The 24163-nt window shown below is 39.6% G+C and overlaps 1 protein-coding gene and 1 long non-coding RNA gene across 3 annotated transcripts in view; one reads left to right on the forward strand and one right to left on the reverse strand.

The window, feature by feature from the left end:
- Window positions 1–61: 61 nt before the first annotated feature.
- On the forward strand, window positions 62–23386 carry LOC308610071 (spermatogenesis-associated protein 31A6-like; the record flags this gene model as incomplete). 2 transcript variants are annotated; one of them, XM_081259340.1, is made up of 7 exons in its annotated part: window positions 62–222; window positions 1735–1823; window positions 5430–5702; window positions 19447–19735; window positions 20678–20735; window positions 21078–21138; window positions 21684–21769. In XM_081259340.1, the coding sequence occupies exons 4-7, from the start codon at window positions 19553–19555 to the stop codon at window positions 21724–21726; spliced, it is 345 nt and encodes a 114-aa protein (XP_081115466.1). In that variant the 5' UTR covers window positions 62–222; window positions 1735–1823; window positions 5430–5702; window positions 19447–19552. The 2 variants fall into 2 exon arrangements, with proteins under 2 accessions (XP_081115466.1, XP_081115465.1); XM_081259339.1 differs by lacking the exons at window positions 62–222; window positions 1735–1823; window positions 5430–5702; window positions 19447–19735; window positions 20678–20735 and having other exon boundaries at window positions 21027–21138; window positions 21684–23386.
- The window catches only part of LOC308610072, a 30965-nt gene continuing 22244 nt past the window's right edge, over window positions 15443–24163 (reverse strand). The window contains exon 3 of the long non-coding RNA XR_014014419.1: window positions 15443–15733. This is a non-coding gene — a long non-coding RNA (uncharacterized lncRNA). The remainder of the gene's footprint in view (window positions 15734–24163) is intronic.

Below are 24163 nucleotides of genomic sequence, written 5' to 3' on the forward strand. Positions count from 1 at the left end.
CAGTTTAAGCCAGGAGAGTAAATCCAGTTCCTATTACTCCATCCTGTCCAGAAGCACAGGTCTTAAGTGAAATTAAATACCAAAGAAACAGTTCCAAATTTTACAACGGATCTATCACTGGTTGTTAGCATATCTTCCCACACCCAAGACACCAAGATAACTTCTACTCACTGTTAAAGCTTTATGATGAGCAAAACTTCCACCACTGTGCTTCCTTAACATGTGAGTATATTTTTAATTTACTGGTTATATATATTCTCTAATTATCCATTATTTTGTCCTTCTTTTTGATTAGATATTGATATCCACATGTTCTTTTCTAATAGCTCACAGAAATTTCTCTCATTAACAACACCAATAGAAATCACAATAAAAATCGCCTTGGGGGACCAAATTTATATCACATTACCAAGTTTTTAATTTGCTCCCATAAAACTTCTGCAAAATACAACCACTATCATCAGTATCATTAGAACAAAAACAAGGCATTCTAATCTCAAAAGCAAAATATTTTATTTAACTTAATAAATTTCACATTATAAAAATTTTCTCATAGCAGCATCCTTAATTCCTCAGTATTCACTAATATTGGGGGATTTTTCTTTCAGTTATTTGAGACTAAGGATGATTTTATTCATCTCTACAGCCTGGTACATATATGTACAATGTTTGTCAAAAGGTGGATATTCAAAAAAATTCTTGACTAAATTATGGTAATTCATGTGATCAGTTCTGCAGTTCTTAAAACTTTAAATTACTTGTTAATTCTAAGAGAAAGTCAGATAATTTTTAGAAGGATTTCCAAACCATGCTAAAGTGTCAGCCTTCATTTCCTTGTCTGAGAGAAACAGGATAGAAATAGATGGTTTTAAAGTTCTCCAAGCTTCTGTGTCCTTTATACATCCACAATTTTAATCCTTATCATTTTCAAGATTTGCTAAATTATTTGAGGTGATCCATTCTCTTATTAAAGTTACATATTTTATGGCACATACTGAGCATATTAACAAATAACTTACTGATAAATGACAATGCCCATAACACCAGGTTAATCTGATTTCCATGAAATGAGCTGTAACTTCAAGAATATTAATTCATCTAATAAGGGTGATGATTTACATAATGTTGCCTAAAATATTTCTCTTGATTATTTAAGAGAGTTTTCCTAGGGGTAAATAGCTGGGAAGTCAATAGAAAAAAAATACAACCATGATTAATTTAATTCCAGTCTAAAGGACTCCATATATAATGTATTTGAGAAAACCAAGTCACTATTATAGATTCAGATAAATGGCTGTATATATGAGATATTTTTAATGTAACCCAAATTATAAGAAATAGTTTTTTGGTATAGAAGCAACCACTCTTTTACCTAAAGGAAAATATAAAATCTGAGTTCATTGTAAATTTGCCTCATTGCCCTCTGTTAGTTTGTGCCTGCCCCATCCTTAGGGGCCCAGTTAAGGACTATTGTATCATCCATACATCAGAAGAGAATGTCTGTGTTCTATGTTGATAGTCAGTCTAAACAAATATTTATACAGTTGAGATCAGAGATATAAAATGTCAGTTCCAAATCCACCCATGATGGCACATATACCAGACAGATGACAAAGGTTATAAAGGCCTGTGAAATACTTGAATCATATTTTGCAACCCTTGAAAGAATTCAAGTCGGAGATTAGCAGAAACCAGGCTCAGTTCTGTCCATAATCCCCTTTATCTGTCTTCTAGCCAACAAAATGAAAACCTGAAGCCAAGCTGACAAATAGAGTGTGAAGGGCCTTCTACTGCATTTAAGAAAAAACTGACACTTGCTATAGGTAAAAATTATCTTTTCTATTACTATTATTGTTGATGTTGTTGTTATTCATAGAAATAATGAAAAAAAACCTAAATAACATTATTCTGCTGGATTCTTTACTATATGTAACACAATAAATTAACTCGCTTCATATTACACTGGGCATATAACATGAAAACATGTGCAGAGAACAGAAATCAGTATCTGTAAAGACAAATTCCCCTGTGATAGAGAAATCTATTATTTTAAGTCCAGACAATTAGATCTATTAAGGTGTAAGAGTGTTTCAGTACAGTCCTGCTAAAAGTAAAGCTTAGAAGTAAATCGAAAAAAAAACCGGAAAACTGATGCCAGTTAGATACAAAATATAAGATTATGCTATGTATATGGGACAGGATAGAACTCTGAATGAGGTCACATGTAGGGAAAGCAATATTAGTGACAAATCAACTAATGTCCTTATTGAGCATAGACATTCCAAGAAGGGTGAAGAGTACTGTATATTAGATGTAACACTCATAATATTCAAGTTAGTTGTAAAAGAAACAAGGTAAATGCTTTCAGTCAATACGATAGGCTGAACTGATATTGAGAATCCTTTCTTCCAATCTGAACACACAGTTTGTTATACTTGTGTTTTCTTTTATATGTTGCTTTTACATGTAGGAACACATAAAAAGCAAATGAACAAGCTTACAAAAAAGGGGGAGGATCCCCAGTCTCAGGATTTAAGGGGAAAAAACAAATTCAACATTAGAATAGTGAGGAGGAGTTGAAACCAAGAAATTCAAGGGGGCCCTGGAAATAATAAGCCTTGTTTTTGAGGGCTGGCTTTAAATATTCGTTGTCTTATCAGAAAACAGGTAGATGCCGTTGTCTTATCAGAAAACAGGTAGATGCTGGAAAACAATAGAATAATATCTTCAAAGTACTGAAGACATATAGCTGTCCAAATTAAAATTCTACACCTCTACACCTCATTTTAAAAAACTACTCAAGAACAAGAAGTAAAGAAATTTTCATTCATAGACAAAGAGGAATTACCACCCACAAACTGTAACAACAACAACAAAAAATGATTAAAGCAGTAGCAGCAGCTATTGGAATTGTCTGAAGGCATTAAAAAATATTCTGATGCCTAAAGCCAATACTTTGAGATTTTTTTTTTTAACCAAAGTGATCTAGGCGGTGTTTCAATAATGGGAGCTTTAAAAAGTTCTCACATAATTCTCATGTGTTTTAGGCAAGATTGGAGACCATTGTACAAAGAATGTCCTTCAGTAAGAAAGAAAATAAGCATAAAAAGAAGTAGGAAGGTGCACTGAACAGTGACCAGCAAAGAAATTTGTAATGTTGGAATGAATCTGAATAACGGTTGAGTGTAAAAAATAATAGCCAATGGGGGTATATACAAAGTCAAACTAAAACACTAGATAATATACTGAAATACTGGAGATCAGATTTAAAATTTGAGGGGTCCATGAACCGCTTAGGAGGAAGATGAGATAATTAGTTTTAGACTTTTTAAAGTTAGAAATATATGTCAAATTTTTCAGAAAACACTAAAAATGAATACTTCATATATGATTCATAAAAAGGTAGACCATAAAAAGAGAATGAAAAATGTGTTTAAACGAAGTTAGTACCGGGAGGGATAAAACATGGAAAAATAAAGGAGAAATAGATCAATAATCACAATACATTTGATCACAGAGACAATAAAAATAAATTCAAAAATTCCAGTTTTTGCTGCTTACAAAAGACATATATAAACTATTTTTAAGATGCAATGCAATACTTCACTCGAAATAATTAATTATATACATGATAAATGATTTTCAAGATTACATGTTTGGCATGATGACATGTATACAAATTTTTAAAACTCAAAGCAATCATGTATTTTTCATGGATTCATTTGCATATAGTAAAAACTTCAAGCATGGATTCAAAGTATTTATATTAAATTCATGATACCAGTTACCTAAGAAAAGGAAAAATGGGACTGAAATGAGAATAGAGAGGAGAGAAAAGAAATGTGTGTGTATCTGTGTGTTTGTGTGTGTGCGTGTGTGTGAACACATGTACAACAGTCAAATATGTGCTTCTTTCACAGCATGATTCACTGTATTCCATCACAATATTAATAAGATTTCATACGATATGGGCATCTCTGCAGAAATTAAAATTGTCACATGCTTATGTGTATTGGGCAATGAGCTCACCTTACTATTTCCATCCATTCTTCAATTAAAATCTAGAAATGTGAATGGGCTGTTAGAATTTAGTTAGTGAGCCAATTATCTTTACGGAACATGCTAGTTATGCATAGCTTTTCCTTGGCTTAATTATGTTTTAAAATAGCAGGCATTCATTTTACATCTTTAATTGATGGCTATCACACACAATTAGTTTGAAATTTCTTATCAATATGCTTGAAATATATTTGGTTGAATCATTGGAGTAATCTTTCTTGAACTTACCCAAAAGTATGTGTTTAGCCTTCCTAAACACAGTGGCACATTTCCAAATACAAAGTAGTTGCATTAGAATTATTCCTAATATGAAGACATTCAATATTTGTGGAAACAAATTTTCTCTTGAAAACTTAGCTTCCAGATGGAAGAAAAATAGGGGTAGAAATGTATTTAAAGGCAAATTTGAAGATGAGAAATCAACATTCACATTCCATAGTGAAAGAAAAAGGGTTAGTAATTACAGAGAGAAAGGCAAATACAGTGCAAAAATTATTGGAACATATTTTGCTCAATTACAAACAAACTTACATGGTAAGTTGTAGCTTCCATTATTGCACCAATTTGTAGCATATTTTAATATTTTCATTTTGAAATGAAAATTTTAAAAAGTCATCTATTGTTTTTTTAGAAAATCTCTAGAGTGGTTGAAGTGAAATAACTTTCAGAAAATGTGTTAAAATGGGGCTACAAAAGACTTAGGAGGACATAAGCTTGGTTCTTATTATTGACAGTTTGCAAATCAGCCATGGGGATACACATTATTTGCAATTTAAAATGAATGACGATTCTATATACATATAGATGCATCTTATCATATTGATTATAAACCAAGTAAAATCTCATGAAATCTAAGTATGTTTGAAAAACTTAAACCTATTTTTATGTTTTTCCAAACACTAGAAAATGAAAGCAATTTCTGTTGTTTATCATTTTCTTTTGGACTCTCTTGGCTTCCTGAAAATGATTATGTCAAGATATTGGAGAAATATTCATAGGAAGCAACAGAGGCCATGAGAATAGAGACCTACACTGCTTCCTCATTAGAAAAAATAAAATAAAAATTCCTGTCTATCCATTTCAAATTACACTCAGGGATGCTTATAATATAGAATTTGAAAGTTGAATACATGCTAGTTGTCAAGTAGTCAGCCCCGTTGATTACTCATGCATTCCCTCCTAAGTATGTTGTTCTTAGAATTCAGAGGGGTCCTTTAATCACACCCCCCATCTTGACCACTCACATCTCCAGATTTTCCTACTTCACGGCATATTGGTGTTTAACTTATTAAACAAATATTTGTTGAACAATTACTATGCATGCTAAGCAATGGGGATCAAAGATGAATGAATATTCATTTGTCTTTAAGGAGACACAGTCTACTGGAGAGAGGCAGAACTGTGAACAGATGACTGCATAAAGAGGCAAAGTCAAGTCTTATTTATTCAGAGGAAGAAGTCCCCATGATCAAGCAACAAGTAAAATCATTTCATTGTGCAAGACATGGATTTGTGATTGAAAATGCACAAGCATATTTATCTTATTATCCATCATAGATGATCACCTATTATAATCAGTGAGATTTCTTAATGGCACAGCATCTAGAGGAGGACGTCATGCATGAACCTGTCATATTCAGAAAGTAAGGAAGTGGCACAGTGGGAACAATTGAGGAAAGTAAATAAACATGACAGTAGATTTAAAATCTACTTTAACTGTTCTTACTATTATTAATCTATTTGGGCAAGTAGTAGTTTTCATTGATGTTAGCATTTTTTCATCCACGACTTGAAATCAGACATTAAATATTAATATTATAAAAAATGTTACTAATTGAATTCATTCACAAATTTATAAAAAGAGATCAGCACCAGAGACCTATTTATTGGAAACAAAGTAGGTAGAACAATTAAACTCACTTATAGTTCCTTCTCAACCAAAGTGGACAGAAGTTTTATATGTAGAGGTCAATCCTGGGCCAGAGGCTATTTAGTATTTTCATCAAGTCTAGGATGATAGAAACGCATGTGGATTTAGTAATTTACAGTTCTCTTTAGTTGATAAGACTGATGAATACTTTGTCAAGATCAAAATTCAACATGACCATAATATGACCTTGACAAATTGGAGAAGTGGTTTAAAACAATGCAATTTAATAAGTCTAAGGGTCAGATATGGGCTTTAAAGGGATTGGGAAGGAAATGGAATTTATAATAATGTAGGTGATACCATGCCAGTGAGAATGCATTTGTGTGTGTAATATAATATGTAACAAATAATATTGAGTATGACTTGAGTCAAGAATATAGCAATAGCTTTTTTTTTTCTCTCTCTCACCATGGCATAGTGCTTACTCACTCACAAATATTTCTAACACATTTCATCAAAATTTCATCATTTAATCCTGTATCCCTGCTGATAAAATTAAAAGTAATTCTAAGATATATAAATGAAGAGAAGGGTATAAAGGTACAAATAAGTGGGTGAATATTATGAAATTACTTTGTATTGTGCTTTACAAATACGATTTATGCATTTATCTTGTTACTAACACATTCGTTCATTCATTCATTCATCAATCATTACATATTTATAGAACTTCTACTATGTCCCAGGCACTGCATTAGGTGCTGGTAATACAAGGTGTGGAAAAGCAAGCATTGTCCATATTTCTTAGAGCCTGCAGTCTAAAGAATAATTACTAATTGTAGTAAATATAGACAGGGTACTATGAGCCATGGAACAGGGAGCCTTTCTCACCTGGAAGGATGAGGAAAGGCATCCCTTGTGAAATGTCTTCTTAACTGATGTATGACGTAGGTAGCCTAAGGGGACAAGGGAGTAAAGGAGTAAGTATTTCTTGCAAAGGGGAAAGCAAGTATTAAGAATTTGAGCTTCAAAAAAGGAATGCTTGGGCCTCCCTGGTGGCGCAGTGGTTGAGAGTCCGCCTGCCGATGCAGGGGATACGGGTTCGTGCCCCGGTCTGGGAGGATCCCATATGCCGCGGAGCGGCTGGGCCCGTGAGCCGTGGCCGCTGGGCCTGCGCGTCCGGAGCCTGTGCTCCGCAACGGGAGAGGCCACAACAGTGAGAGGCCCGCATACCACAAAAAAAAGAAAAAAAAAAAAAAAAAGGAATGCTTCACGTTGATATTACAGTCTCAACAAATACAATTAAATTTCTGGTTGTTAATACATTGCATAAAAGTGGAGGAGTGGATTTCTGCCAAAATTAGGGCATATAGTTAGGATTAGAAATGTGCTCTGTGATATCAGTGACTTTAACATTGCAGTGAGACTGGGAGAAAAAAACGTACAAAGAGGCTATCCTCTGGACCCAATGGCACTGATGTACATCAAGGCTTTTGCTGAAGTAGAAAACCTGCTATTGATATTGAGATGCTCTTGAATGAAACAATGACTTCAAATAAGAGCTCCAAACTGAAACTCAGAAAGACCACCAATCTGACATGACTTAAATTTGAACTGCTTCTCAGATAGGCGATTTATACTTTGGGGTAAATGGAAACTGGGCTTGGTTTCACTAATGATATCAATGACATTTTGCTATTAAATTTGGTTTAATATTTTCATTTTACAAATCCCTAACTTCAAAGACTCTCTAAGGGAAAGTAAGGGGAAAAGGATAGGACTAACTTGTTTAGTTACATTACCTTGAATTTTAAATTTAAATTGAGCTGCGCTATCTCCACCAATGCTTGACTAGAAGCCTGCACAGTGAGTAGCTGTAATGGAGGAGATTGGCTCATTTTAATGGCCACATCTGATGGATCTCAAAGAAATTCAGGTAAAACAACTCTCTGCATAGTTCATAGTCAATTATTTATACTTACAGAAAAATGCCAAAGCCTAGAAAACTTTAAATGGTGGATAATCAGCAACATTCACATTTTTCCTTGAGTTTTCAGGCTTGTACAAACACATTTAGGCTTTGAAAGACACGTTTTGGAACTTTACTGGAGGTATTCTAAGAAATATCTTCATGTTAAAACAATCTCCAAATATTTTAGGAATAACTAGTATCTCTCCGTAAATAATTCATGCCTTAATTAATTATTATCATTGTTAGAAATTAATACTGAAGTATTTCAGAAAAAGATGACATATTAAGAATGTGACACTGCTTCCATGTCGTATAAGAGCATGAGGATATCTCTTATGAAACTTACTGCATTTTGCTACAACATTTTTGTCTATCTTCTCTTCCAGATTACAAGCTTCTTAAAAAATAGACTGTGCACAGATCTAACTTTCTGGCCTATATTTGCAGCACTGGAGACTACTATGGAAATATTAATTCAAAGGATATTTTAGAAAACATTATAGACAGAACTCTACCATAAAAGAGCATATATAAATATAGCATATTTTCTGATGTTATTGAATCATCTTAAGTATTGGTTAATGCAAATTTCAATCTCTAAGGCACTTCTACAACATACCTGAAAAATGATCGTCATCTTGTACTTGAGTGTCCTCACTGAGAAAGAAATTGCAACTCAAAATAAGTTTATTTCATTTTTAGGAAGCTCTAATTGTTAGAAAACTCACTCTTAAAATAAGTTAAAATCTCTATTCCTCAACTTCTATGCATTTTCTTGGTTTTTAAATTAGGGGCAACTTGATCTTTTTTTGATTTTACAGCTCTAACATAGCTAAAGCTGGCGTTCAGGTCCTTTGCCCACTTACCTACTCTTCATAATTATTTTTATTAAAAGAAATATATTGTGGTATAATATAAAAAATATACTAACTTGAATGTACACTTTAATGAATTTTGACAAATGTAAATATTTTGTAACTCTGTTTCCATCAAGGTAGACAATTTTCCTATTACCCCCCTTTGCAGTTTTCCCTTTCCTCTTTGCAGTCACTCTCTACTCCATCTTTGATACAGGCAACTGCTGATATGTTTTCTGTCACCATAGATTCATTTTTCCTTTTCTAGAAAGTCATATAAACAGAAACATAAAGTACATACTCTTGTGTGTCTAGCTTTTTTCTCAGCATAGCGTTTCTGAGATTCATCCTTGTTGCATTCCTCATAATTCTATCCTTCTACTGCTGTATGATATGACATTGTATGGATATACCAAACTGGTTCACCCATATAAATCTTGTTGGAGATTTTCTGATGATGGCCATTCTGACCGGTGTGAGGTGATACCTCAATGTAGTTTTGATTTGCATTTCTCTAATGATTAGTGATGTTGAGCATCCTTTCATGTGTTTGTTGGCAGTCTGTATATCTTCTTTGGAGAAATGTCTATTTAGGTCTTTTGTCCATTTTTAGATTGGGTTGTTTGTTTCTTTGATATTGAGCTGCATGAGCTGCTTCTAAATTTGGGAGATAAACCCTTTGTCAGTTGCTTCATTTGCAAATATTTTCTCCCATTCTGAGGGTTGTCTTTTCGTCTTGTTTATGGTTTCCTTTGCTGTGCAAAAGTTTTTAAGTTTCATGAGATCCCATTTGTTTATTTTTGTTTTCATTTCCATTTCTCTAGGAGGTGGGTCCAAAAGGATCTTTCTGTGATTTATGTCATAGAGTGTTCTGCCTATGTTTTCTCTAGGAGTTTGATAGTGTCTGGCTTTACATTTAGGACTTTAATCTATTTAGAGTTTATTTTTGTGTATGGTGTCAGGGAGTGTTCTAATTTCATACTTTTACATGTACCTGTCCAGTTTTCCCAGCACCACTTATTGAAGAGGCTGTCTTTTCTCCACTGTATATTCTTGCCTCCTTTATCAAAGATAAGGTGACCATATGTGTGTGGGGTTATCTCTGGGCTTTCTATCCTGTTCCATTGATCTATATTTCTGTTTTTGTGCCAGTACCATATAGATGCTGGAGAGGGTGTGGAGAAAAGGGAACCCTATTGCACTGTTGGTGGGAATGTAAATTGATACAGCCACCATGGAGAACTGTATGGAGGTTCCTTGAAAAACTAAAAATAGAACTACCATACGACCCCACAATCCCAGTACTGGGCCTATACCCTGAGAAAACCATAATTCAAAGAGTCATGTACCAAAATGTTCACTGCAGCTCTATTTACAATAGCCAGGACATGGAAGCAACATAAGTGTCCATCATCGGATGAATGGATAAAGAAGATTTGGCACATATATACAATGGAATATTACTCAGCCATAAAGAGAAACGAAATTGATGTATTTGTAGTGAGGTGGATGGACCTAGAGTCTGTCATACAGAGTGAAGTAAGTCAGAAAGAGAAAAACAAATACCGTATGCTAACACATATATATGGAATCTAAGAAGAAAAAAAAAGGTCATGAAGAACCTAGGGGTAAGATGGGAATAAAGACACAGACCTACTAGAGAATGGACTTGAGGATATGGGGAGGGGGAAGGGGAAGCTGCGACAAACTGAGAGAGTGGCATGGACATATATACACTACCAAATGTAAAATAGATAGCTAGTGGGAAGCAGCCGCATAGCACAGGGAAATCAGCTCGGTGCTTTGTGACCACCTAGAGGGGTGGGATAGGGAGGGTGGGAGGGAGGGAGATGCAAGAGGGAAGAGATATGGGAACATATGTATATGTATAACTGATTCACTTTGTTATAAAGCAGAAACTAACACACCACTGTAAAGCAATTATACTCCAATAAAGATGTTTAAAAAAAAATCTTGGATATTTTGGTCATATCCAGTTTTACCTATTATGAATAATGGTGTTACACATTTTTGTGAACAAATTTGTGTGACATAAGACTTCATATCTCTTGGATAAGTATGAACTATTAGGTAATTGCTTGGTCATATGTAAATGTATATTTAACTTTAAAGCTTTCATGCTACAAGCCCATTCACAATGTATTCATGTTTCTCTAGGTCCACACCAAAACTTGACATTAACAGTTTTTTAAATTTTAGACATTATAGTGGTATGTAGTGGTATCTCATTATAATTATAATTTATACGTCTTTGATGGAGCAATCTCTAAATATATATAAATTATATATACTTAATATATATGTTGTATACAATATATGTAAATATTTTAATTAATTTTTATTGGAGTATAGTTGATTTACAATGTTGTGTTAGTTTCTGCTGTACAGCAAAGTGAGTCTGTTATACTATACATATATCCACTCTTTTTTAGTTTCTGTTCCCATATAGGTCATTACAGAGTACTGAATAGAGTTCCCTGTGCTATACAGTAGGTTCTTATTAGTTATCTATTTTATATGTAATAGTGTGTATACATATAAAAAATATAATTAGGCACTTAAAAATAAAAGGAAGACATGCAAATAGCCAATAGGCATATATTCATAGATACATATACTTTACATTTATATATATAACATATCCATAAATATATTTTTGCCATTTTCTCCCATTGGATTGTCTTTTTATTTTTGAAGTGTAAAAATTCTTTAATCTGTATATAAGTTCTTTGCCAGATATTGATATTGCAAACATTTTCCAAGTTTGATCTTTCCTGTTGATTTTCTTAATTTTGATTTTTATTCAGCAGAAATTTCCCTTTCCTCTGTGGTTGTCACTGCCTTGTCAGGGTTGGGTTCTGACCCCTAGTCGTTGGAGTAGAGGCCGTCAGATCTGTTTCTTAGCTGTGTTTCTGATCTGCGGTGTGAGGTCGGGAGGACTGGAGCACTCCCACTGGGATAGAAGCCATTGAGTATTCCTCCTCTGGAGGTGTTCACCTGTGGGTATGCTCTGTTTTGTCTCCTTTCGCCCATTGTGTGGGCTTACAAAGTACACGGCTGTTGGTACTGCTCTCAGTCCCACCTTAACCATGGTTATGCCGGCAACTGGCCCTGGTGACTCAGGCATCATTTTCACCAGGCCACTGGCTCAGATCCACTGAGGTCAGGTCCCAGGACTGCAGTAGTTATGTACCTGGACCCACTATGTGAGATATGGAGGCAGCTCAGACTCTGGCCTGGCCAAACCCCAGCATGTATGTGCCCACAAAACCCACAGCTGCTAAAGCCAGACCTGTCTCAGCTGCAGGAGCACTTGTCCATTGGGATGTTCCCAAGTGCTGAATTTAGGAAGCCATCAGAGGAAGTGTAATGCCATGATTTGCACAGCCATGAGGAGAGATTTCAGCTCTTCTTCCTTAGTTGCATGTTCCCTGGAACTCAGCTGTGGTTTCAGCCCCATCTCTGCATGTGGGCCACCCACTGGCGTCTGCTCCCAAGGGTGCTGGAGCACACGAGCTTGTCAGGCAGGAGGATGTAGAAGCGGCAATCAGGGCAGGCAGGCTGCCCAGGTGAGAGGGTGCTGGGTGGCTATGGGATGTACGAGCCTGTCAGGCAGGAGGGAGTCAAGGTGGCAAGCTGGGCAAATGGGCCACCCAAGCAGGAGAGTGCTGAGGTGATGATGGCTGGGGGCATGTGAGCCACTCTGGCAGGAGCCCTTCCTAGTGCCTGTGGAGGCAGGGGCCGGTGTGTGAGGAGAGAGGCTGCAATGGGGGCCCCGCCCTTTGTGCATCACTCAGCAGTGGCACTTTGCTTCTATGCTGGTCTGGGCTTCCTCCAGGAGCATTCCTTGTTGTGGAGCTCCTCACTCCTATCCCCTTGAGCTGTCTCCTCACAGCCAACATCATTCCCCTTCCTGGGTCTGCTCTTCAAACCCCACATTCCAACACTCAGCCCCCGTGTGCACCAGTGGTCACCAGTGGCTGGGGCATGCAGAGCTGTGGCCAGACCATCTGTGTAGGCCTCACTCTCTCCTGCCTGCCACAGACTGGCTGCTGCACTGTTCTCTGAGCCACCAAATTTCTCCTTCTGCCCCAGCTTCTCTCCCCGCTGCTTCCCCAGATGCGGGAACCTCTTCTCACCTTCAGCTCCGCTCCCCTGCCCAGGGTCACAGGTCACGTCCCACTTCATCTGCTCTTCCTTTTCCCTTCTTCTTTCTTTCGTCCTACCTGGTTACGTGGGGATCTTTCTTGTCCTTTCAGGTGCCTGAGGTCCTCTGCTAGTGTTTATCAGGCGCTCTGGGAGAATTGTTCCATTGTAGATGTTTTCTTGATGCATTTGTGGGGAGATATGAACTCCACATCTTCCTACTCCTCCGTCTTCTTGACTGACTAATCAGCAGTTTGAGTTTTAAAAGGCCACTTTTCCCCCTTTTTTAACCTTGGTTTCAGGTTCTACCTAATTTAGCTAATTAGGCTCAGTCTCAGGTCATTGTGGTCTGTATTTACATTTCTGATTTGTACCGATTTGCAAGACAAAGACAGTTGCTTTTAATTCCCCAAAGAACTGGCCTGTCACCTAAATAATATTGAAAGATTGATTTGCCCAACTACGTTTTCTTTAATTTGCTTTTCTGTATCAGTGAGAAGATTTCCAACTAGACTGAAATTTCAGAATTCTATAGTCTAGAACTTTATGGTTTAATTTATCATACCTTCAAAACTTGCATAAGGCATTCAACAAAGACCCTCTTTCTGAGTGCACAGATTAGACCCAGAGTAAAGTCTCCATTCTTTATTTTTATTATCCCTTAAATATTAGCTGTCAGTTTTTACTTTATATTGTATAGGCTCAGGTAATCCCACTGGTTTCCTTTAGTATGTTTAATTAATATTTCCTTCATATGCCGTCTTGTAATATCAAGCAGGGGAAGAATTTGCCAGTGAAACATGTCTATCCCACACAATATAATTAGGCAAAAGAGAGGTAATTATCTTATACAATGCCCATTTAAACATACCAATTTTTATAAAGACTCTGGGGTCCCCAGAGAGTGGTTGAGCCAAGGGACTCAGGCACTTTTGTCAATCTTTTAACTTGATTAATTGGTCTAACTTTTGCCCCAAGTAATTGTTGGTCAGGTATCTCAGTGTAATTTTACATGTATAAAATTTATATGTAATAAAATATACTTATTTTAAACTGGGGTAAATAGGGCAGACTTGTTTGGGTCTGGCCCTTTAATGTTGATGACAAGTAGGAGATCCCTTTGGCCCATCCAATCTTAGGTAGTATTGTATCCAATCTTTGATTTATCTCATTAATGTCTGTTTTATTTATCCCACTTTAAAATAACCATCTAAAGATTTCTTATTCATTTAGAAGTCCCTTTAAAATTTTCACCTTGTTGGGAAAAAGTTTTTAGACTTTTCCTTCAGTTTTTTTCCCTGTTACTTAACCTAATTAACAATAATTATTCTAATGTTTTTATTAGCATCTGTAAGACCCATTTAGGGGAAGCAGAGACCACAAATAAGGTTTCCCAAACCAATTTTTTGGGTTTGTTTGAAACTAAAGGAGTTTTTAGGTTAACCATTATATGTCTAATTTCCCACATTTCCCCCCATAGGAGCCAATGAAACAGCTGTTTATAATGAGAGCTCTCTAAAAATTTACCAATTTAGAAGTTTCTCCAATTTGAAGGATCCATGATCTGCCCATAAATGAGGTATACCTTAATAGTGACTCAAACCAATAAGACGCAAGAGGCTTCCCCACAAAAGAGTGTAAAGGATGCTGTCTAAATAAGATCCAGAAAGTTTACTCCCAAAAGTAGTTTAAGAAAGTAATGGTCTTTGTTGTACAGGCTGACACAATGAAGGTTAAGATGGCAAAAAGCCCCTGAGAGTCGTACAGTCAGACAAAAGACTGCTCAGAATCCCAGTCTATTTGACTGGCTGCCAAATGTACACCATATAAGTACTTTTGGATGGTAGTGACCAAGTTCTCAAAACACACACACACACACACACACACACACACACACACACACACACACTCTGAAGAATATCAGAACACTTACATTTCAAAGACACAGGAAGAGAAATGCAAGTTTCCCCTAGAAAGCCTTTTGTTTTTTTGAAGTCAGAATTCTGAAAAGATGTTTTTATCAAGCCAGCTTTTTCTAACTTAACTGCATATGCAATAAAAGAGTCCTATCTTAGTCATTTTTAGGGCAAGATTTTCTTTAAGTCCCAAGTAAGTAAGCACTTGTAAATGTAAATTTTGTATGTACATAAACCTGGCCAGGATATCCGTTGGAGGCTGGAAATCTGTTGTTCCTTTTTCTTTTGTATTGAAAGCTAAGTTCCCCATTCTGAGTTCAATTTGTGAAGATCACTTTTATTTTGACAAACTCTATTAAAGTAGCCAATTCAAGGAAGACAGGTTAGTCTTCCACCTAATTACCCAGTCCAACTTTACTCAGTGTCTTTCACCTGAGCAAAGTCTCCCCAGTGTTTCAACTGAGGATAAACCACACAGTGTCTAAACTGGGCAAGATCTTCCCAGTGTCTTTTAAGTGAGGCTAACCCACTTGAGCAAAAGTCTTCCTAGTGTTTTTCTACTGAGGATAAGCTCTCAGTGTTTAAAGTGAGTAAAAATCTTCCCAGTGTCTTTCACTGAGGGTGACCCAGGTACTTCTTCTTGAAACCAAGTTTCAAGGATAACCTACTACTCAAGAGAAGAGTTTAACACCACTGAATAAAACTTAGGATCATCAACCAAAACTGGAGATCCAAGAACCAGGAGATACTCACCCAAATTCGTCTGGACACTCTGAGAAAGCGGACAGGCCCAAGAAGCCTCTGCTGGCGCCAGGACTCTGGATCCTCATAGAGTTCAGGCAAAGAAGAAAAGTCTGCTCTGGGCCCCTTCATTGGTTGCCAAGACTGCTGACTGAAAAATATGCACAACCCAAAAGGAGAATTATGTTTTATTTGGCAGATTTTCTGAGGACTTAAGCCCAGAACACAGCCTGTCAGATCACTCTGAGGAACTGCTCAGAAGACCTAAGGGAGGAGTCAACCAAAACCAGGTAGTCAGAACATCAAAAGATTACTATTAATTAAAGAAAACTAGACCTCTCAAGTTAAGGACTTTAGCACTTTTCTATGTATGAGAAGATGAAAGAATCTGGGCTCCGTGAAATCATTCCTTTGAGATGCACCTTAACTCTAGAATCAGTACCCTGTTTTTCTCCATCCCGAATCCCCTCAAGGTGCTCAGTTGAGGGTTCCTGCTTTGACGTCTGACTTGATGACTGCAACATCCTTTGTCTACGGATATGGCAGGGAATATTTTTCATCCACGGGTAAGAAATTGAGGAGAAAATTAACATAATTCAAGATATAAAACCATTACAATATTAAAAATTCCCAAATGTCAAACAAACATAAGTACCCTTGACCTGTAAAATGGAAGATGCCAAAGAAGGGGAAAAAAGAAACACTAAAGAAAATGTAGAAAATAAAGCATAAAATAAGATGGCAGAAATCAATAACAGTAGAACAATAATTAAATAAATCAAGATAAATGTTATCATAAGATTTTTAAATTTCAAAAAAAACCCCCATCAAACAAAACATATTGAAAATAAAGTCATAGAGAAAATTTAGAGAGCAAATATGAATGCAAAGAAGACCTGTTAGGTAGTTAGTGAGACGTTAGCAGCAAGGAGGTGACAGTGGTGAGAAAGACAAGAAGAAATTGAGTCACACGCAGCCACCTGGGGACCCTCCCTTGACTCCACCCAGAACGGGAGAAACTATGGTCGGGTGGTGGGCAGCTTATCCTGATAAAGAGAGGCACAGCAACACCAGGGGACTTCTCCAGGCTGTGCATGCCCAGACCAGACAGGCGCATAACCTACAGTAAATCCAAACTCATTATACCATAATTACAATAAATTACATGTGGTTTTGCCCCTCCCCCCACCCAGTAGGAATCTCTTGGGGATTCAAGGATGAGAGCATGTGCAGCAGAAAGCTTGTTACATAGCTCAGGACTGTCAATCAAATAATGATCCTTGTCACTCACCCCCACCTCTCTGCAAAATGCTCCTTAAAAGCACTCGTAAGCCTTTCTAGGAATGTGCTTTCAATTTGCAGAAACAGTACACCCATCCCCCCCCCCACCCTGAGAGTGTACCTTTGCTTCGATATACTTTGCTTTGGGCCTGCTTCACTTCGCTGAAATAGCCTGTTCTCAGAAACAGCCTGCTCTTTCTCTCTCCTCTCTCTCCCTCTCTGAGAGTGTACCTATGCTTAAATAAACTTTGCTTTGTGCTTAAGCTTAACATGGTAGTTTGCGATCCTTTGCTTACTATCATGGAACCAAGATAGCTGGTCCAGGCCTTCCACTGACCTCCTCGGTTGAAGCTATTTTGTTACAAAGCATGTCCACATGGTGACAGACCTAAGTCTAAATTTTGATAAAAGGTTGAATTAAGGTGAGAATATCATATGGGAGGAAAAGACTGTAGGAAAAATAGTAGATGTAGGAGATATGTTTGTGAAAGTGCACATTCATGGCAATATAGCCAAATAAACTCACATGCTCACGTTCCCACTAAAACTGTATAAAATTATGACCAAGAAGCAGAGAATACACATTATTGTAAAGCCCTCATGGGGCATTAAGACATATTTACCATGTGAATCCTTCAGTGAATCTTGTGTTACTGCTAAGGGATAGAAAGTGGTGTCATAAGGGAATTTTGTGTAAGACTCAAAGCTCCCTTTCTATATGGTTCAGGCTGGACTTGAAGCTTCAGGGGCCTGGGAGGATGGGGCAGGAAAGGCAAGGCACACTCAGAAAAGAGAATACATACATAACACACTAGGAATATCTGAAGAGGCTGCTCAAGACCTGGCTCAGCCCCAAGGGTTTGACTCCTAGTCCTACTCTTCACCCTACAGCCCGTTAGGGTCAGGACCTTGGCTCCCCTAACCCATTCCTAGCTTCCGGGTATAGAATGAGTGCACGTCTGAATGTTAATGTTCTCTCAAAATTTACATGTTGAAATCCTACCTCTTAAAGATAGGAGGCGGGGCCATGCAAAAGTGCTTATGAGCTTTCATGAATGGGATTAGTGCCTTATAAAAGAGACTCCAGAGATATCTCTAGCCTCCTCCCATCATATGAGGATACAGAGAGAAGGCTCCAGCTGTGAACCAGGAAGAGAGCTCTCACTACGAGGTGGCCATACTGGTGACTTGATCTTGGGCTTCCCAGCCTCCAGAACTGTAATAATAAATGTCTGTTGTTTTTAATCTACCCAGTCTATGGTATATTGTTATAGCAGCCTTAATGGATTAAGACCACATATTTCAAAATTTATCTGGAGAGTGGGGACTGTCTTATCGTTGCAAACTAAGAAGTTGGGTTGAGACAACATATGAAAGATTTTTTTTTAAGTAGAAAATTATGGATTATTGGATTTGAAAGTACTAGATTGGTTAAGGAAAATGAGTACGTGTGTGTGTGCGTGTTTGCAGTGTGTCCCAAAAGTTTTTGTGCAGTTTAAAGATTTACTAACTCCAGAATTATAAACACTATAAACTTACAAAAACATCATTTGAAGGTTTAACTGTTACCAGATGCAAGTCTGTGTGCCTGATGCACAGTGAGGCTAAATACTGAAACATCAGAATTTGGAGCAGAGAAAGGTTTACACAGTGCCATGCAAGAAGACACGTGGCTCATGCCCAGGAAAAACCCCAAACTTCCTGAAGGCTTTCAGCAAAGCCTTTTTAAAGGCAAGGTGAGGGAGGGGCATGGCTAATTGTTGCAAATATCTTGGTGTTGGATCCTTTGTTCTAGCAGCTGGCCAGATGGGTCAGATCCTGGTCAGGTCACGTGTTCCTGTAAACCTCCAACAAAACAATTATTATTCTCTGTTCTGCAACTTTTTATCTCCATGAATGGGCTCTTAAAAGTCAGAGCCTTAGCAATAGGCTATCCTGTATATTTCAGGCTATAGGCAACATTGTTTTCCAAAAAGTGCAGAGCCAGCCTGGGTCACAGGGATGGACAGAGTTAGCTCCGGCAACAAAGCATAAAGATTAAAGTAAAAAAGATCTAATGTGGAGTCAGATTTGTTCTTCCCTATTACATAACTATTTATCATTCTTTCATACTTATGAATTTTGAAAAATAAATTATTTTAATTTTTGTGTGTAGTTCCCTCTGATAGAAAATGAGGCAAAACATACACTATTCAAAATTCACAAAACTAAATAAGTGTAAAAGAAATTCAAGTTCTATCCCTGGGTTTACACAAGACACAAACATGATGTGGGAAAGTTGGAGCTGAGGACAAAGGAAATCCTGAGTAAAAATGTCTGTGAAACAGCCAGTCTTCCAGGGTCAGCTTAAGATGTTCAAGAGTTATCAAATTGGTGGGCCTCAAGTAAAGGTCTCTAATGGATGAAGGAACCAGGTTCCAGATGCAATGAACAGAAAATTGGCTAAGGTCTCTCTGACAGGATGAGAGTAGTTGGAAGGAGGGATCTGGAAGCCCCAGGAGGGTGCAGGTGTCTGTGGGTCTGGATGGGAAGGCGGGGCAGTGATTCAGCCTGTTTCTCTTATTGCCCCTCCCCCACACTCAGGAGCCCTTTGTGACAAGGCCACAGCTCTGTGATGCAGGCCTGGGGTTCTGCCATCAAGTGAACTCCCAGTGCTCTGTTGCCTGAGGGCAGCAATGCAATTCAGAAGATGGAGAATCTCTTTTCTTCGAAAAACATTGTTGCTATCTGGCTGAGATGCAGCCCAACTTCCTGGGTGATTAATATCATCCTTGGGTTCCTGTGTGGACTGGTGCTCTTCCTAATGTTACTCCCCTGCTTCCAGAGTAATCCATTCTTAGCACCACCTAGGAAACATAGAAACATCAGGAAGGTAAGAAACCTTTGGCTTAATCCCAGCAGAGATTATCTCTTTTTTTCTTATTCTTGTTTCCACTTTTCTAAACCACCTAGAGAGACTCCTGAGATGGGAACTCTCAGAAAAGTATAGAACATCATCCTTCTAGGGAAAAGCCAGGCCAGAGAGGGGTTAGAGTGGGCATGAGGATTTCTAGCCTAAGATCGTAGACCAGGAGTTCAGGTATGGTAGAGGGCTCCAGGGCAAGTCCCAAATGCAGTGACTAATAATGGTCAAGGACTGGATTACTAAGAGTTCAATCTCTGCAGGAAGGCTGACCCCTGAGCCCTGGTTCACCAGCCACCTACCCACAGCGGGTGTCACAAGTGAGACCTTCCTCTGTGTTGGGGCTGAGCCCCTGAGAGCCTGAGAGAAGAGGCTGGAGTGGAGGTCTGGCCTTGGGAAGCAGAATCCTATCTGACAAAGCTCACGTGGACATTTAGGTCTGAGAATGTGTGTGTTTCTTGATCAGAGGAACAGTGACAGAAGAAATCTATGGTGATTAAAACTTAAAAAATCCTTCTTGGGCTTCCCTGGTGGTGCAGTGGTTGAGAGTCCCCCTGCCAATGCAGGGGACGCGGGTTCGTGCCCCTGTCCGGGAAGATCCCACGTGCCACGGAGCGGCTGGGTCTGTGAGCCATGGCCGTTGGGCCTATGCGTCCGGAGCCTGTGCTCCGCAACGGGAGAGGCCACAGCAGTGAGAGGCCCGCGTACCGCAAAAAAAAAAACAAACCTTTGCACGCTTCAAAGAAGAAAAACTGAAAATATTGTTATCCACTTTAAAAATAAGTAAAAGGGGAAGAAAACCCACAGAGTTTTAGTTAAATGTAGAAAGTCATGTTGTTCATGAACACAGCTTGCCTAGATAGAGGACAGTGAGAGTTGGGTGTTCGCCCCTCATTTTTTCTTCTCTCTCAGCATCAAGTAGAGCTGAAGGGGAGGAGCAGGAGTAGGAAGAAAAGTGGATCTTTGAAAGGTAAGCCTTTGCCATTCAGCCCTGCGCGCCCCCGAGAGTTAGCTTCCATCTCTCCTAACCCTGAGGGCCCAGCTTCACGGTCTCTGAGGATGCCAGTGGCAGAGCTTATTCCTCAGGAAACAGAGCCTGAGCCTAATTAACGTGGAAGCACTTTGCAAAGGACAAACCCTTTTCAAATGAGACTTACCATCACTGTCAGGGACATGTGGCCTTGGACACTGATACTTGGGCTCCAGAGTCTAATCCTCCAAAGATTTCCCTTAAAGGGCCATTGCACTCAGCCTCCTGAAAGACTCTTAGGCCTCTGCCTTCACCACCATGACCCAGTCTCCTGATTTCCAGCTTGCAGAGATTGCCTGGAAGAACTGGAGGGGACTCACAACCTGGTTTCACTTCTGCAAAGGTAAAGAATCTTTCCCCTTCTCTCCTGGGTCGTCCTTCCTCCCAGAGCCTATAATGTGACCCCAGCCCTGGGAGGGGGAGCCATGGGAGGGCGTGGCTAAGGCCCTAGAGTGAGGGAGAGCAGGAGCTTTATGAAGTCAGTGTGGGGGCAGAGGAGGGTTCTTGGGCTGCAGGTGCCCACCCCTGCCTGTCCTGTCCAGCCATCCTGGCCCCATCTGCTCTCCTACAGCTGCCTGGGGAGGCTTCCTGGCAAGGACAACTTTCATCAGCTCTCATGTCAAGACCCTCCTGGTGAGGCGTGCAAAGCAGTGCCTGCTGGAGCCTGTGGAAGACACTGCTTGAAGGGTCGGGAACCCTGCGTGAACACCTCCTGTAGGGTTTCCTTCCTTGATCCAGACACTCGAGAGGTGCTGGAAGCACATATTATACGGTTTGGGGTAAAGCACAGGTGGACCCTACCCCTCAAGGTCCTCAAGGCCATAAATGTCTTTAAGTTGAAAAAGTTCCAACCCTCCACCGTTCTGCAGTTTGCCTCTTCCCCTGCAGCTACCTGTGTGTCTGGGTCCCACTCAACAGTCCAGTTTGCTGAGTTCCTGGAGAAACCTCCTCAGGCTCATTCAGGAGAGAAGGTGATAACAGAAGAGTCAGTTCCTACCCTGAAGAGGCCTCTCCTTGTCCCCTCAACTGTGTGTAAGGAAATCCAGAGTGCCCTGGGAGCGATTCCATCTGGTGACTGCCATGGGCCCTCAAAGGCTTCTCTGACTGGACAGGAGGGCAGGCCACCTTCTCAGTCCCTCACACTCAGCCTTGTGGGCAGAACCTGGAAGAGTGAGACTGTGGAATGGGTCAAGAGGGACAGCCTAGAGCCAGGTCCAAGTTCAGCAATGGTCAGGAATGAGCCAAGAGAGGAGAGTGGTGGTCAGGCCTCAGGAGACCCCTGCCATAGGGTAACAGTGATGGAGGTGAACTTAGGATCCCAGTCTTTGAGAGGTGAAGAGGCCAGGGAGGCTGTGGAGGCCAAGGAGTCTCCTGCTCTTCAACCACAGTCTCGTGTTATCTTGGAAACCAAAGTGTTGACAAAATCCCAAACCACAAATGTACATATGAGGAGTTTAGAGGTGCCAGGGGCCAGTAAAAGTTTCCTACTACCTAGAATGTCTGTTTTCCAACATCCAGGTGAGCCATGCCTTAACATGGAGGTTGCTAGTGAGTTTAACTCCAAAGTAAAGGTACAGTCAGACAACCAGCTTCAGGACTTTCCCAAACACAGGTTCCCTGCTGCAGACAACTTGGCTTCTCAGGTGCCTCAGTGCCATCCCCAGAGAGTCCCCACCAGAGACAGGTTAGCTTCCCAGGAGCCAAGTGGCCTTATGGAAGCCCAAAGGAGCAACCTAGGGCAGCAGGAGCCCAAAACTTCAAAACTCCAAGACTCATGGAAGAGCCAGAGCAAGATGATTGCCCCTACTTACAAAAGAGAGGACTGTAGGGGGCATAAACCAGGAGAGCATGAAGAAAGGTTTAAAGAATTAGGGACCTCTCAAGCTGGAAGTATGCGCCACCCTGCCCAGGTCAGGGGAATAACGGACTCTATTGGGAGCAGATGTCTCCAGCGCATGCCAGAGAAGAAACATAGCCCTCCAGAAAGCCTCTTCAGAAAAAGGATGAGGCTATTTTTAAAGTGGATTTTCCCCAAGAAAAAAGTCAATGGTCGAGATGCTCTGCAAAAAAAAAAGCCCATATCAGCCACTGCCCGGAGTCACGGATCAGTCAAAAGCAGATCAATCTTGAAGAGTGAGACTGCTGAGGGTCAGGCACGCATGGCAGCTGTTGGACAGATCCTAGAAGAAAAAAGAGCAATTCACCATGGACTTCATGCCACAAAGTTAAATGAACACAAACTGGAATTCCAAGTCCCAGTATGTGGGTGTTTCTGCTACCATAGGCTTACCTCCTACCCAGAGCAAGGGAGAATGATGGGTTATACAGCCTGTAGTCATAAAGCCACCTCCAAGGGCCAGAGTTGTTCTATGAGGGAAAGGAAAGTCAGACACCAACATAGTTTGAAAAGTGTAAGGTTCGAAGATGAGCAGCTGGGCCTAAGGTGCCTCCCATCCTTGCCCCCCAAGAAGGGTTTGTTTCCAGTTAGTACCTGCCAGTATGGGCCAAGGATTCCAGGTGCCCCAGCCCGCCATCAACACTGTCCAAGGCATTGTCATCTTTGGGGAGGTGTCTTGCCTGGTCGACAGTAAAATCCTTCTTTAGTCTTCCCTTTAGTAGGAAAACATGTCTCCAAGTAAAAATTCAGTCCATGTAGAGAAAATGATTTTCTCATTAGCACATCCAAGATATTTAGTGTTCCCCAATACATGTATATATATATATATTTTTTTTTTTTCCTAATAAAAGCATAGTGTAATGGCTGCTGTCTGTGCTGTGCACTTTGTCTTCTAGAAGGGATGGGCATGGAGGGAGGTGGACAGTAGCATCACAAGCTTGCTCCTTGTCTCGTGTCCCTTCATTGCACCTTATAATACTGTCATTACACAAACCAAAATTACTCTAACAATGAGACGGGAAAAACCTATGAAACCCACACCCAAGGATCTGGTTCAACCAATCTTTCTCCTTCTTCTATGCTACTTTGAACTTTATGCAACTGTAGTGGATAGGTTTACACGATAGGGCTGGAGATTCCAATTCAGTCTCCAGGAAGTGTCAGAGCCAAGTGGATGGAAGTTTGGGGGGAATAGAGTATGGGCTCTGAGTTCAGAAACAGGAGAAAGCTTGCCCCTGGATCTCTTGGTAGGGAATATACAACATCTGCTCTTAAGAGTTCCTTCTCTCTCTGATGAAGGCTGGGATTGAGATATGCCCTATGAACCCCTTTTAGCTTAGCCATAATAAAATGTACAGCATCACCCTCCCCCACCTCTGTTTTTCCTACTTTAGAGCAGCAGCAAGGATGGCATTTCCAGCTCTGTGTGTGTAGGTGAGGGGAGTATCAGGGAGGCTGCTGAGGGCTGTGT

This window comes from Mesoplodon bidens, assembly GCF_964165515.1.
Source record: "Mesoplodon bidens genome assembly, contig: HAP1_SCAFFOLD_401, whole genome shotgun sequence".
NCBI classification, from domain to species: Eukaryota; Metazoa; Chordata; class Mammalia; order Artiodactyla; family Ziphiidae; genus Mesoplodon; species Mesoplodon bidens.